The sequence below is a fragment of the Saccopteryx bilineata genome, chromosome 2, assembly GCF_036850765.1.
Source record: "Saccopteryx bilineata isolate mSacBil1 chromosome 2, mSacBil1_pri_phased_curated, whole genome shotgun sequence".
Taxonomy (NCBI): domain Eukaryota; kingdom Metazoa; phylum Chordata; class Mammalia; order Chiroptera; family Emballonuridae; genus Saccopteryx; species Saccopteryx bilineata.
In genome coordinates, this window is record NC_089491.1 from 336075919 (window position 1) to 336091709 (window position 15791).

General features: G+C 55.1%; 1 protein-coding gene across 1 annotated transcript in view; it reads right to left on the reverse strand.

Moving 5' to 3' along the window:
- Positions 1–1294: 1294 nt before the first annotated feature.
- PLXNA4 (plexin A4) overlaps positions 1295–15791 on the reverse strand; it is a 417067-nt gene continuing 402570 nt past the window's right edge. Inside the window, exons 31-32 of the mRNA XM_066262319.1 lie at positions 10337–10487; positions 1295–8329 (exon numbers count right to left, since the gene is read on the reverse strand). Coding sequence (XP_066118416.1) covers positions 8234–8329; positions 10337–10487 — 247 coding nt within the window. The 3' untranslated portion in view covers positions 1295–8233. The remainder of the gene's footprint in view (positions 8330–10336; positions 10488–15791) is intronic.

A 15791-nucleotide genomic window follows, 5' to 3' on the forward strand; every position in this document is an offset into this window, starting at 1 on the left:
ACCGCAGGCATTCAGTTTGGAACGCACGTCCATAACAGCATGCGTTCAAGCTGAATAGTGCTGCTGCAGACGGTAGCGCGGCTTCTCAGTGGCTAAAGCCATAGGAAATATGTATTTTCTGATGGCTTTAGGCGACCCCTGTGTTTTGGTCGTTCGACCCCTGCCAGGGTTGCGACCCACAGGTTGAGAACTGCTGGCATAGGTGTAGGTTCCAGGGCTGATGCTACTCCATCTGCATTTGCTCCGCCTCCCGCCCCACCCTCCACCACCATTGTAAGGCCAGCACGGGCCATAGATAGAAGCACGCAGCAGGCAGAGTTACTGCCTTCCTGTCTCTGCTCCCTTCTTCCACCATCGCCCATTTCATTCTGTTTTTCTCCCTCTCCTGTTTCTACTCCAGAGACATGTTGTATTGGAGGTCTCCATATTATATCAAAACGTGGGGGTGGGCTGGGGGGATGATAAAATCATTTGCATTAGGTATAGCTTGCCTAGAAGACTTACATACAGCCAGGGTGCCAACGGGTCTCTCTCCAGAGCAACTCTAAGGGTTAGTGCATGCCTAGGGGGCTGTGTGGTGAGGGACTCAGGCTGGTCAAGTGGGACACAGAAGTGATGTCTGCTGACCACATCCCTGGCTGGTGACATGCCTGCTCTCCCTATCTTTTTCTTTTGTTGTTGTATTTTTCTGAAGCTGGAAACGGGGAGGCAGTCAGACAGACTCCCGCATGCACCCGACCGGGGTCCACCCGGCATGCCCACCAGGGGGCGATGCTCTGCCCATCTTGGGGTGCCGCTCTGTTGCGACCAGAGCCACTCTAGCGCCTGGGGCAGAGGCCACAGAGCCATCCTCAGCGCCCGGGCAAACTCTGCTCCAGTGGAGCCTTGGCTGCCGGAGGGGAAGAGAGAGACAGAGAGGAAGGAGAGGGGGAGCGGTGGAGAAGCAGATGGGTGCTTCTCCTGTGTGCCCTGGCCGGGAATCAAACCCGGGACTCCCACATGCCAGGCCGACGCTCTACCACTGAGCCAATCGGCCAGGGCCTGCTCTCCCTATCTTGAAGCATCATTGATTCTGAGACATCTGCTTTATAAGTAAAATCAGAGCCTTAAGTGAAAGGATGCATCGCTAATGGTCAAGTTTAGCTGCCCCGCGGCTGGAGAGAGAAGGTGCCAGAGCCTACAGCGCGGAGGTAGGAGGTAGGAGGTGGGTCATCACTGCCCTCTGATGGACAGCCTTGTCCCTCCCCCTCCCGGCCAGCCACAAAAAGAAATACCCCCAAATTCCAAACCGCATTTTATTATTTTTTAATAAACTTTATTCTATATTACAAATAAGTTTTTTTTTTGTTCTGAACTGCAAAATAGGAATGCCTTATATTTACATACACAGGTATACAATTAATTATAACAAAGGTACAGGAGCTTGCCTTTACCAAGTTACAACTGCGCTCCAATTGAAATAGCATAAGTTTCCTTTTTAAAAACTTCTTTTAAAATCTTTTTTTTTTTTAAATCTTACTAGGATACTCTTTAAAAATCAAAACCAGAAGACCCTCACCCTCTAAGAGATTTCACCCACCTAGCTTTGAGGCTCATTATAACACTGTCGACTAAAGATATGCTTTGCTTTGTTGTAAGGGTCAGTGTTCAAGGTGGGAGCTTTATGGAAACAGAAGTGGGGTGGGGCTGGAATGGGGTGACCAGAGCAGGACTGACCTGCCCTACCTCCCTCGGTGGCCTCTCTCTGAGACTCCTGCCTGTTCCGTAAATCACCCTTCCCTCCTTTCCTGTTCTTCCTCTTCCCTCTAGTTTTGGAGACTTAACTCTGGGTCATCGAACCAGGCAGACTCCTCTCCCCCCCATGCCTGGCTCACTGAGCCATTGTCTGTTGTGGTACCCTGGAGTTGCTGGTTGCTATGGTAACTTGGCAGAACCCTGCTGGAAGAGATAGGCTGGTCCCTACAAGCTAAAGTGGGGAGGAGGGCAGTTGCACTCAACCCTTCCTTCCCATCTCAAGGCCTGGGTTCTTGTTCTGGGTCAGCGTAGCTGACACGTGAGGAAGCTCGGACCCGGGAGCCTCGAGGCCACCAGGTCCAGACGGGGGATGATGGAAGGAAGGGTTGTCCACTCTACAACACAAAGTCATTGGTTTCCAAATGGAAACAAGATTCTTTGAGGTAAACTAGCTTTTCTTTTTTTTAAAGAACAGAAGGTTTGACGAGCCAACAAGCTGACGGGAACGCTGGGGAAGGGAGAGAGGATCACACATGAGGACACGCACCCCATCTTGGTCATGGGCCTGAATGATGTGCACTTCACCTGTTTGGTGAAGTGGTCTCAGTTTCTTAGTGGCCTTTGCATTGCTCTTGAATAAGTCCTCTGTTTTGAATTCTACAAAATGTGCTTGAGTCGGAAGATCAGAGATACTAACAAAAGAAGTTCTAATTCCAGGTGAAGAAACTCAAGGAAGGCGAGCTGCATAGACCTGTCTGCTTGACTAGGGTACGTGCATTCGCGGGGGAGGGGACTGGGGCCCTCCATGATCAATCCCTCACGGGGGACTCCTTGCAGTTTGCAGGCAGCTGGTGAGAAATGGGTAGGATTCAACAACATCAGAGGCAGCCCGGAGCCAAAGCGAGATAGAGTGAAGGGGGTGGAGTGGCGGGAAGGAGAGGGAAGGGTAAGCCCACCTGACACAGGACACCTGGGCCAGGCCCAGCCCACTCTCTGCCAACACACAGAGAAGGCTCTCTTTAGTTATTAGGGCTTTTTTGTTTTTATTTAGGTTTGCTTTGGGGTAGTCACCAGTCAAGGAATTTATTTGGGACTTGAATAAGTAAGTATGTATTACTTTTACAACCAAAAAAACCCCTATATGTTTACTCAAGTGGATACTCTGCCTAATAAAAAATAATTTTACTGTGAGCAAAGACCTTTGGTAAAAAAAAATAAAAAAATAAACTAAGGAAGAATAAGGTCTCTTCTGAATGTCTGGAAAGGGGAATGGTCAGTTTCCCAGGGGAGGGTTTTGCCAACCTCTAAACACCAGGAGGAAAAGAGGTTAGCAGTGGGCCAGGCTCTCTCAGGGGCTGCCTCTTCAATGTCACCTGTGGCTGTCCTCAGCCTGCTATCTGTAAAATAAGGCTCCTGTTTGCTCCACCTGGGGGGGAGGGGCATAACAGGAGGCAGGGGGAGCAGGGGGAGCGTTGCAGGTTCCAGCCATCAGAGGGGCAGGGGAAGTACCAAGAGTGTTAGCAACCACGGAGGAGGCTTCCCCTGGCATGTTCTCACCCTTTCTGTAATGACACGGGGAAGCTGGCTCCAGCCTGGAAGCTCCCCTCATCCCCTGGGAAGTCACAGGTAGTTTTGTTTCTCCCTTCCCTGCTAGTAATTTGAACTTTATAGCCACAACTGGGTTCCCTCAATTGTGAACTCTTAAAATATATAGATACTAAACAAAGAACTATAAAACCCCAAATAAAAAGCTCACGTAGTTTAAAGGGGAAGAGCTGGGGGGGAGGTCGGGTCCTTAGTCGCCTGTCTTGAAGGCTAAGAGGAGGTCCGTGGTGTGAACTAAGGACAAGAGGGAAGGCCAGGATCTTCCTGTGCACACGTGTGTGTGTGTGTGTGTGGGGGGGGTCCTCCTGGGGGCAAGTGGGGACTCTGGTCCCTGGAGGTTATTCATTCACAGAAACGCTGCGCAGAGATCCGAACTGGGGCTGCTCACTGGGGCGGCCCACACCCGGGAGGACCAAGGGAAAAATGTCCATGGACCACCTGCCTGCAGAGCGCATCCCTACGCCTTCCCTTCCTCCCTCCCTGGCTCTCTGGAAGGTGGGAATGTTGGTTCTTGATTCATAATAATAAACTTGAACTTTGCATCAATGTGAAGCCATAGAGTCCCGAGCAAGGACAGATGGGAAACAGGGCTTTCCTTTTGGGTCAAAGCAAGTGGTAGTTAGGCTTCCGGCAACATCGGCCGGACTTGGCTCTGGCCTGAAGTAGAGGTCATTGGGAGACCATTGCTGGGGCTCCTCTGATGGGGACCCACAGAGTCTGGCTGGGTGGGGGAGCCTGACCACTCAGGGAGGCGGTGTTGGGACGGGGCTGGGCTGATGGTGGGCAGAGGGCTGGGCTGTGAGGGCTGAGCTGCCCCCCCCCGGGGGGGTGCTCTGGTACTTTAGTGGACATATGACCATGGGGCAGAGGCTACACGTGCAGGAGGCAGGCAAGACGGATACAGAGGAGGCACACTCAGAAGCCAGCCATGCAAGGGGACATGAGCACGAGGACGCTGATGGGCGGGGCGGGGGGGTTGTGGGACAGTACACAGACATTAACCCCAGGCTGGGGGTGAGTGCTGGGCCCAAGGGGTCCAGGTCAGCAACCTCACCTTCCGGTGACTCCCTCTTCTGCCTGGGCCCGGTCCTGGGCATCTGCCTCAAACTTTGGGATTTAGTTAAGGGGTCTCTCTCTCTCTCTCTCTCTCTCTCTCAAACATCTCGGGCCTCACTCACTGGCCCCCATGCTCTGGGGGCTGCCCATGGGTGTGTATATCACTCTGGGGGGTGTGGACGTACCTTGGCCTGTGGGACACTCAGGTGGTCCCTAAATTTAAAACCACACTGAATGCAGAAGGCAAGAAAAACATCTTTTCCTGAGGAAGGAAGTGACACAATAGCCAACCTCACTGAATGGCACTACCTGTGGTCACCAATAAATGTCAGGGTCTCTCTTTACAAGGAAGGACAAAGAGTGCCAAAGCCTATACCTGGGTAGTCATGTGCCCCCCTCCCCCCGAGAAGTGACCAGCCTGAAGCTTTATTTCCCCACTGTACGTTCAGGACCCCACAGAGCCCCCCGCCCCCCGCTTCCTACCCCTGCCAGCCTTCAGCCCATCTCCCTCCAGCTACCCCAGGTCAGTGTTTAGTGCATCATCTCTGTGTACCATTGTGACCTTGGGGTCTCCAGGGGAGGGAGGTACAGGAGGGGCATAGTCGGGGGAGGGGAGGGTGGCCTTTTCTCTCCTGCTCGATGCCCAGGACTCAGGAGTCATATAAAGGTCCCACCTTAAACAGAATTGTAACCCTGCTAATGAACTGTGACAGGAAAGACTTGAGGGGACCTCCCTTCCCCCAGGCCCGAGTCTGGTGTGTGCCAGCCCCCAGCCGCCCGCCCGGGCAGCTCTCTGGCCTGCTCTGAGATTGGGGATTCCCAGGGGAGTTTTGGAAAGATGGGGAAAAGGACAGCTTTCTGACAACGCTGCCTCGTCTTCACTCCGAGACCTAGCGCACGTGCACCGAGAGCCCAAATGAAATCAGTGGGACACAAACAGCCAAAGGAAAGACTTTTCACAGACCCGGTGGGTTGTAACTCTGCACGACTGTTCCGTTTCTCCATCCCCAGGCAGGCAAACAAGGCACCGGCCACCACCCACCCCACCAGTCACAGTCGGACCTACCCGAAACTCCTCCCTCAGGGGACCTGAGGGGAGCGAGCTGAACCAACGAGTCCCTTCTTCTGTCCCCTTCCTCCTGACATTGACGTTTCTCTGAGGGGTTTGACGTTCCTCTTATAACAAAAACGTGGGGGAGGAAAAAAAAGAGTTCTGTACCGACAAAGGAACGATACCAATAATAATAATCCAGTAAAAAATAAAAGCTCCAACAGAACCGTGTTGAGTTCTTTTTCCTGCTTGTTCATTTTTTTCTCTATCTGTGCAAAACTTAAAAAATAAATGAGAACACATTCACTCATATGCGCACACACACACACACACACAGCTTCCATTCAGCAAATCTGTGTTAAATATGTTTGTGTCTCTCTCCTCCCCAACCCTTCACATGTGCAAAAATATTGTGGCAGCCGAGCTGCCCCCTCAGCCCGCCTCCCATGCTTCCTTCCTGGCCAGCCAGGGTCCCTGGCGCCTTGGGAGAAGAGCAAGTGACCAGGGGTAGAAATTCCATGCTGCGTCGCCTGGCACTTCATTTGCCAAAACCTTTGGTTATTTCCCCCCATTGACGTGAATCTTTTCCTCTTCCTGTTGGTTAGGTTTCTTACGTTTTGTCCACCGTGTGTCCTCCCTGAGGCCACGTGATACCCTGCTCTGGGTCACCACTGCCTGGCCCCCAGTCAAGTCCAGGCCGCCCTCGGCCCGTGACAACCCTGATTTCCTACAGATGGGTGACATGGCGTTCCACCCACCAGCACTCAGCATAGAAAACAAGTGTTGAAATGACCTGGAGCTGCAGGATGAACTGATGAGCAAGGAAAAGAAACATTTTAAACCCCCCTACATAGGACAAGAAATCTGAGCTCTCTGCCTGCTCCCGGGGCACAAACACACACACACACACACACACACACACACGTGCACAAGTGTGGGCACATGAGCTCACACACATGCACACATATTCATAGCCAAAGGGGGGAGTGTTCTGACAAGTACAAGATGCTCCACAGACTGTTGGAAATGATGTGGCTCCTTCTTTCCACTTGGGGCTCCTCTGCGTGGATGGCAGGGCACGATGTCTGATGCTGGAGGTGTGAAGGCCAGACTCATCTTCCATCCCACCGTACACGACACTTTTCCCTGCCTCTCAGAGTGGTGCGCAAAGTGCCCCCGGGCTGCCAGGAGAGGTTCCTGCTTGTGGTGGGAGACTGGACCGGATGGCCTCCAAGGTCCCTGCAAGATTCCAGGTTTCCTGACCCTCGTTGGGACGTCTCTCACAATGGCCCCTGCTCACCTAGGACTCGTGTCTGAGCACACATCTACCTGGCTGGCTGAAATGATGTATCCACAGATGAAAGAATGGACGGAGAGACAGATGCTAGGGCTGAGGTCACTTCTGTGTTCCTCCTCCCAGTCCTGGACACGTCCTTCAGCTTGACGTTCCGGTCCTCCCAGATGTGGCCGCTGGGGGCTGAGTTCGGCTGGCATTTTGGTTTGTCTCTGCGAGGCTGTGCTGGAGTGCATTTCTTCCGATGATGACTGTGGGAGAGATGAGGGGGGAAGTTGACTAAGGAGACAGCTGAGATGTGGATGAAACAGTTCCCCAGGATCACTGGATAGTCAGTGACACAGGCATCTGTGTAGCAATGGCACCGGATTCTGCGGGCGTCCAGTGGCTAGGCTGACTGCCCCTGCCTTCTACAGAGTTCTCAGGAAGGACAGTGGAGGCGGAGCCATGGACACGGCTGGAGGTAGAGTCTCCCGGGTGCCTGGGTGCACTCTGCACTACATGTTGACCTTCAGCGAGCGATGGCCAAAGGGGATGGAGTTGCCTACTCTAGACAGAGGACCTGGCAATGGCACAGCTATGACTACGGCCAGGAGTCACTTGCACTTGAAGGTGAATGGAAAACAACAAATTCTGAATCCAGGGTGATGGACTCTCCTCTTCTTCCCTTCCACGTTACATTTCTGCCTCTGAGACATGAGAAGGTCAGCAGTGTCACCAGGATAGAACATAACTGCTAGTCTTTCTCCTGTCTGGCTTTTCACAGCCAGGGGATAAGTCTTGGCAGGCAGGTCCCTATGGGCACTTGGAAGAGCTCCAAGAAGATCGCAAGAGGACAAGGAGGCCTCTAGATGCCAACCCAAGTGACAGAGCTCAACAGAGCACCTCCCAACTCCTCACCCTGCCGCCCCAAACTCTGGTCATATGTAAGAGGTATGACCTTTCTTCTCACGGCTGCTAAGGGATCATACCGCTGACTGACCCCTTGGAGGTGGACCTGTGGGAAGGGAGCACCAGGTGATGTCTTCCCAGCCAGGGTAATACTGAGCTCACTGCCTCTTCTCCAGGCCAAGGTGCGGACCAGCGGGGGGCTCTCAAGGGGTGGAGGGTGCAGTAGCAGCATGGAGACATCCTCTGTCCATGGCTCCTCGTCTGCACGTTGCTGATGCCCCGGGTCAGCTGGGAAAGAGAGCACCCTCTGGGATATGGTTGGGTCCCCTGCTGGGGGACTGGCCACGCTGCAGGACTGGCCACCCTGGGTTGGTGGCTTGGCTCAGTTGTGTTGGCCAAGCAACTGAAAGAGAAGGGATCCAGGAAAAAGGGAGAGACAGAGGCAGAGGGAGAGACAGAGAGCAAGAGCGAGCGAGAGAGACAGCGCTGCGTAGGGGCTGCTGTGGACGCCAGTCAGAACTTGCACTTGGTAAAGATGATCATCTAGACTGAGGCACGGCTTGGTGTGTCCCTCCCTCCAGGGGGGCCTGGAAGGACGGTTCTCAGCTGTCTAAGCTCATGAGGGTTATGACTTGTTCTAGTTTGTAGGCCAGTTTCTGCTTCCCACACTGGTCATCGTGGTCCAGAGGTCCGAGGATCTGTGCAGGGGGCAAGAACAGGGAGGTTACTAGTTTGTACGTACATGCCTGTGTTCTCAGGGTACGGGCAGACTGAAGTCTTGGGGAAACAGGTGCACATGAGAATGAACACGTGATGTCGCTGGGTAAGCCGACAGCCCGGGGAACAAGCATAGGGAATGCAGGGAGCACTTGGGCATGGGGTACAGTGTGTGGGCACCTGTTCGTCAGTGAGCACAGGATTTCAGCACACAGGACAGCTTGTCTGAATAAATGTGCACGTTTTACTGCCCACATAAGACAGCTGAGAGCGGGCCAAAGACACCTATGCAAAGATGCTCCAGTTTCCTGCAGGTTAAGCCTCAGACAGTTCGATCCCCCGGTCTCGGTGATTTTGTGGATGTTAAGAAAGCCTACCCGCCCCCTCCAATAAAGGGAGGTCTGAACTCATTTGGCTTTGCTTTGTCTATTAGGAAAAAAAACCCCGCTAGCAGCTTAATACATCCTAAGCTTTACTAGTCGTTAACACCTAATGAAGGGTGGCTGCCAAGGCCTCTTCTGAGCTCAGACGGTCGGTCGGTCGGTCGGTGGAGGACAAGGACAGGTGAGCATTTGGGGCACTTTTTCCTGGATGTGTTCGAATTTGACTCAGACTCAGGAGACGTGAGATCGAATAAAGGGCTCACCGGTTTCTAGCTGGGTGATCTGGGATGGAATGCACAACATCTCCGAACCCCACCTCTGTGCCTCTGTGACCCACTTCCTCATCTGTATAATGTGGGAACTCCTGTCCCCCTCTGGGCTGCTCCAGGGCAGAGGATCAAGGCAAGTAGGATATGTGAGCACCCGGCACACAGTGCCCCTCAAAGAGGGGCTCCCACAGACACAGGTGGGATCTGCTGGGCCGGGGTCGCAGGGGGCAGGGAGCAGCTGAGGGAAGGGGAGGAGAGGAGGAGGCTGAGAACTGAGGGCAGGCTCTCAGAGCTTTGGATTTCCTGGCCCAGTTAATGCATTGGTAATTGAGGAGACCATGATAGAGTTGCCAACTTCTTAGCTGGCCAAGAACCAGCAGTTACTGGCACTGATGTTTCATAAAGATGGGCCGTTTTAACCCCAGCAGGAGACCAGTGCACGTGTGGATTCACTTGGGAGCTGTTCTTTCCACGACGAGTCAGTTGCGTTCACACACTGGCACTCGCCACATCATCCTGACTTCTGTCATGTGGCCACAGACAGGCACGGACTTTGTCCTGGGCCAGCACTGGCCCGCAGGGTGGCATCAGGTCCCTCCCCTACGGCGCCCACCGCTGGCTTCTCCTCCACTGCGGTTCACAGCACCGTGTGGGACGCCAGGCCCTGCACCTTGCTGGGGCTCCTTCCTCAGCCTGGGGTTCCCAGATCCTCTCTTGGAGACGAGGCTGGAGGAGGAAGAGGAGCCCGGGCACAGAGAGGGTGGTTATGCTGCTGCTCGGACACCGGGAGCCTGGGCCCGAATCCACTGGTCTAAGCCTGTACGGCCAAGAAAACTCCCATCACACCTTTGTACTGACCAGAAGGAAGGTCCCGTCTGCAGGGACAGGGATCTCAGGTGAGGTTTCGCAGCTAGGGAACCCAGCGAGGAAACACAGATTCCATTCTGCTCTGTCTGTATCTGTTCTGCCCCCCCCCCCCCATACTGTACTGTGTGGCCTGCCCCTGGGAGGGGGGACTTGCTTGTTTAAAGGAAAGCAGATCAAAGAGAGAAATGGAAAATATAAAGAGAATGAATACCAGGGAATAAACAGAAAAGAGAGAGAGAGAGAGAGAGAGAGAGAGAGAGAGAGAGAGAGAAACAGTTACTTGGTCTCTGTGAGAAGAACAGGGCTTCGTGCGGAACGTAGGGAATGGACCATTTCTAGTGTCCGAATCCGCGCGGTGTGGCACGGTACGGCACAGCCCCCAGTCCCGGGCGGTGGGCGGAGCGTCCCCGTTGGAGGTGGGCGGGCCCGAGGGTGGTGCCCTTGGTTCCAGCAGCAGGGCCGGGCTCACCTCCTCGCTGTACTTGCCCACGTAGCAGAAGATCTCCGAGAGGGCGCTCATGGTGTTGAACTCATTCATGTGCATCCGGGACTGCTCGGCCAGGTACGCGTTCATGTCCTGGTCGCTGATGGCCGGCATCTTCCCGATGTCTGAATAGTACCTGCCAGGGGTGGGCGTGGGGAGGACAGGCGTTAGCGCGGTGCCCATGGGCAGGGGAGAGAGGGACACTATCAGCGCTGTGTCTGGGGCCAGCAGATGTCCGTGTGTGACCCCCTGGGGACCATGGTGGGTGCTATGCCCGCTGGGCCGCAGGGTCTGTCCAGGGAGAATCCTCTGCAGCTCTGGATGCAGGAGGCACAGAGGGGAGGGACGTGGGGAGAGGACCAGGCGCTGTCAGGGTGGACAGAGGTGGAACCAGGAGCCAAGAGGTAGCATTTGTTTCCTGCATCGTCTTTGTTCCTAGCCAGGTCCTGTTGGTCGCTTGTGTCCCTCTCATACCCTGTCTCGTCCTGTAGACGTCAGAGGTCCCCTCCATAGGCCCCAAAGGCTCTTCCAAGCAGTTGCTGTGCCCCGATGTCCTCCCCTCTCTGGGGTTTGCCGGGAGGAGCTGGGGCTGCCGGGGGAGAGAGGCTGGCAGAAGGCAATCAGTCACTGTCACTTGCAGCTGTGCGCTCTTGTCAACTGGTTAATTAGATGCCAGCATTTACATTTTTAATTTCTGCAATTTGACATTTTATGCAGCAAACCCCAACTCTCCCGCCAGAGGGGAGCCGTGCCGTTTCCTAATGAGGGACTCGAGGGCCTGGGGCCCTGAGGACAGCCGTACCTACCCTCTCCCGGGCTCTTTTGGGATGTGAGCCACGTCAAAGGGACCGAGGACCGGCCGAGTTACAGTGGGACAGTGAGAAAGCACACCCAGGAGTCCCTGTGGGACCTTGAGCGCTAGGAAAGCTGCAGGGACCTTCACCAGGGCCGGGAGGAGAGCGAGGGAGGCGAGGCAGGTAAGGCATCTGGGCACAGAGTTTTAGGAGCGGCACTCACTCTCCCCCGTGTAAGTGTAGGTGACAGTGACAGGCCCCAGGAGTTCCCAGAGCTCAAGGCTTGATCGGATTTAAGAGGCTCCGGGACCGTCTCACGTCTCGCCCTGGACCCCAGCCCTATGTCTGTACCGTCCCGCCCTGCACCTACTGTGGACCCATCAGTCCTGATCCCCCACTGCCACCGCTCCCCGCGGGTGCTCAGGAGTTGGGTGCCAGGCTGGCATGGGTGGCACTTGCGTGCCATGACGGTCATCACGCTCAAGGGCCTGACAGTTCCATTTCCCGCGGCGAGGGCAGGCTGGCCGCCCTGCTCAGAGCCGAAGGGGTGCTGCGATCGCAGACCTGCCGTTGTGTCTGCAAAATGAGGCAGGCAGCAGGAGGGAGATGAAGTCTGTGCCCTCTGGCAAGGGGAGGGGTGGTCAGAGAGACACTCCTGTCCCCCTGGTGCCCGCTGCACAGACACACTCGCCAACTGCATTGTGGAACTGATTGCATTTTGACGGGAGGTCTCAGCCCATGACATGCTGTCGAGATGGGCACAGAGACAAGCGTTTAATCAGACAGCCTTGCTCAGAGGGGCTTGCGGACTCGGGTCAGTCCTGCCTGGGCTCACACGGACCTCCATCCTTCACGACCTTCTTTTGGTGTGGGGTCCTTGGTTCCCTGGTCCGCCCTCATTGTCACAGGTCCTAGGGCCTCAGTTCCTTGTCCTGTCTCGTTCTGGTTCCTTTGTTAGGTCCCAGAATAGCCTGCTCTTCCAGGCCTGCAACCCCTTCCCTCCAAAACATCCTCGGGTTCCTCAGGGCTCTTGACCTAATGGGACGCCAGGTATAAAAGCGCCAGCCAGAGACACACTCATTGCCACTGTTTCCGGAATACAACAAACGCCCGTGTGCCACGTTTACAGCAGTGGCCCAGGGGTTTCAGCGGTGACTCTCAGCCTGGCCACTCCCAAGACCTGTATCACCCAGCATCCCCTCCCGACTCCATGCCCACTGAGCAGTCAGTGAACAACTAAGGTGTCGCAACAAAAAACTGATGATTGATGCTTCTCATCTCTCTCCGTTCCTGTCTGTCTGTCCCTAGCTATCCTTCTCTCTGATTCTCTGTCTCTGTAAAAAAATAAATAAAATAAAATGTCTGCCAGGCAAAGGGCTCTGTTCTTGGGTTGCAGTGGTGAAAAACACAAACAAATGTCTCTTGCTTCTGTTCCGCGGCCGGCAGCCACAGGTGGCTATCCTGACGGCATCGGAGCCCGGCTTCGCACATCCTCTCTAATCACGAGGCCGGGTCTGCCCCGAGTGGCCCCGTGTTTCTCTGCTGCTCAGGTGTGGAGGGTGCTGGATCGGATCAGTGCACATCTGTGGCCACACACTAACCCAGGAACGGATCAACCACATGTCCTCAGCTTTAGCTTGTTCTAAGTCGCCGATGGAGTAGCCACGGACAGCCCCGTGCCCTGATGATGTGAGGCTTGCGGGCCTCCTGTCCTGTTCTCATCCCCAGCCCTGCCCGGTACTCAGTGAGCCCGTCCTGCCCGCGGGGTTTGGCCATCCCTACCTGACCTCTCCCGACACCCCTCCAGAGCTCTGTCCAGCCCCGTCTTCTTCACAGCACCCCTTGCACCTGACGGCGACCCTGCCCTGGCATCTCTCCGCTGCGTGCACACTGGCGTGCAGTCCTGGCACTGGACTCTGCCCTCGAGAAGCCTTATTGATTGTGAAGGATGCAATTAGGCCCTATTAATGAACTGCAAACAAGTGCTCTTATCAGCTGGCTGAGCAGCGAGGAAGGGAAAGGTCAGCCTGGGCTCCTGTCCTTGAACTTGCTCCCAGTGCATTCTTCTTCAAAAGACATAGGTGTTTTGCCTGACCAGGCGGTGGTACAGTGGATAGAGCGTCAGACTGGGATGCGGAGGACCCAGGTTCGAGACCCCGAGGTCACCAGCTTGAGTGTGGGCTCATCTGGTTTGAGCAAAGCTCACCAGCTTGGACCCAAGGGTGTTGGCTCGAGCAAGGGGGTTACTCGGTCTGCTGAAGGCCCATGGTCAAGGCACACATGAGAAAGCAACAATGAACAACTAAGGTGTCGCAACGAGAAACTGATGATTGATGCTTCTCATTTCTCTCCGTTCCTGTCAGTCTGTCCCTATCTATCCCTCTCTCTGATTCTCTGTCTCTGTAAAAAAGAAAAAAAAAAAAAAAGACACAGGTGTTCTGAAAGTCCCCAGGCTGCCCCTGAGCTGGTCAGGACCCAGCAGGCTAGCCAAAGCCCAGGCCTGTGGAGGTCAGGCCCCAGCACTGGCCAGCTGTCTTTGCTGCATCTGCTCATACCAGGTGGGTCCTGCACTCCTGGGGTCCTGAAATCAGTGCTCAGGGAGCTGCAGAGAGCTGGGTTCTCCACGGCCGGCCATTCTGCAGGGTCTCACATCAGCGGGCTTCCACGGGAGGGGCCCAGTGTGTGACGGTGTCTCACCTCTACTTTCTGGATTAAGAGGGTGGTCTCCCAGCCCTGAACTCTTAGATGAGATCAAAGTACTGTCATCCCTTCAAACACCACAGGACCCGGTAGACATGGAGAGCACTGGAGCCTGACGCTCCATGTCCCCAGATGCTTACCTTTCAAGGCCCTGCACAAGTGCCTCTTTCCCTTGGCCCAGTCACTGGCCCACTCCCTGAGGGCTCCACTGCCATGGCTCACGGGGCCTGCCCAGTGCCCGTCTGTGTGCGCTTCCCCACGAGCGCCACAGGGAAGGACCAGCTCTCCTCTATCCTGAGCACCCAGTGCACCCACGATGAATACCCAAAACACTCAACCCAGGGATTAATGAACAAGTTAATGAAATGTCTACACATCACCTCCATCAGAGCTCCCAGGGTGAACTGTCATCGCTTTACATTTGGAATAGATGGTTTCCTTAGGAGGCATGTTTAAATATTTAAAATTCTTGACCTTTTCCACGTGGTGACACCTGTGATCGATGGCGTTCATGTGGGTGACACCCCCCATCCCACCCCCAGGGGGCCGATGGTGACTCCACGGCACTCGCTCCCGCAGGAGAAGCCTATGCCGTGCGAGTGAGCGAGGCTAATGTGGCCGTGCGGACAACCTTGGAGCTCTTCCAACTTAAAAAGAGAGCAAATTACTGCTGAACATGAACATTGTACTGCGATCGGTGACAAAACAGATGTTACAACGAACCGTGACACACCAGTTCGTGGTGACAACACGGCCAGGTTCCGCCCTGGAAGGGGAGTGCGGCAGCCAACCGCTGCTGGGAAACCGAGAATTCCTCTCCTTTCCCTAGACGTGGCCACGAGCAAAAGCCCTCATGCTGGCATGGAGGCACGGAGAGCCTGGGCATTGGCCCTTTGGGCCACCAACCATCAGCATCGCAAGGTATTTGGAGGCAGAAATGGGATGGAAGGACCAGATGGAGGAGGGACAGGTGAACCTCTAGGAAAGACAAACCTAGAATCACCTGAGCTGTTCAGCCGACAGAGTTGCGAGCCCTCCTGAGACCATACACTTTCTACTCCCCTTGTAGAGAGGGCCAGCCAGGGTAAACCCTGCTTCTTAGCTGTGATGGGGCAGAAGGCCTCTCCACATGGGTGTAGGGCGCAGAGAGTTACTAAGCCTGAGTCCCGTGCAGGCTGTGTGTGCGCTCACACCAGTCGGGCAGTGAATTCAGAGGTGGGCGAACCCAGGCCACAGAAGGAGAGTATTCTACCATTGTTCTCCCAAACAGGAGGCTGCCCCTGCCCTTGGAGGGGTGAGCTGAGAGACCAGGCTTGCTGTGAGTGCTGCGCTCTGGGTCCCCCTTCCCTTTCAGGGTGCCAGACGAGCCCAGAGGCCAGGCCCCTGTGGAGCGAGAGGAGCAGTGAGCCACGCGTCATCCAGCCCAGAGCACCCTGGGCCTGCTCTCCCAGACCTGGCTCTGTGGTCTCCCTGTCCTCCATCTTTGCACCCTCACCCCAGAATGAGAGGAGAAGGGATCTGGGCCTTCTAGCAAGAGAAAGTGACTTCCTAGGAGTGCCACTGGTTGCTAAGAAACTGGTGGGATGAGAAGTGGAAACCATCAAACCCCTCCTAAAAATACTCAAATGGACTGGGGTTACTCATGACCCACAGCAGCTGTGTGGTGCAGACCTCATCTAGCACCGAGTGAGGGGGAGCCCATGAGCCTGGTGCATGTGTTATTCTGATCGCCTGCCGACCAGCCCACGTTCCCGGGAGCATCCTCTCCGCAGATGTTCCATCAGTGCTCAGCCCTTCACCTCCCCGCTCCCATCCTCCCTGCCTGAGGGCCTATCACGAAGCCCTTGCACTGGGGCAGAGGTAATCAAGAACCCAGCTACCCCCCCCCCCCCTTTGCTGAAGAGCCAGCTGACCACACAACAGGGCCTGCTCCTCGCAGGTCCACT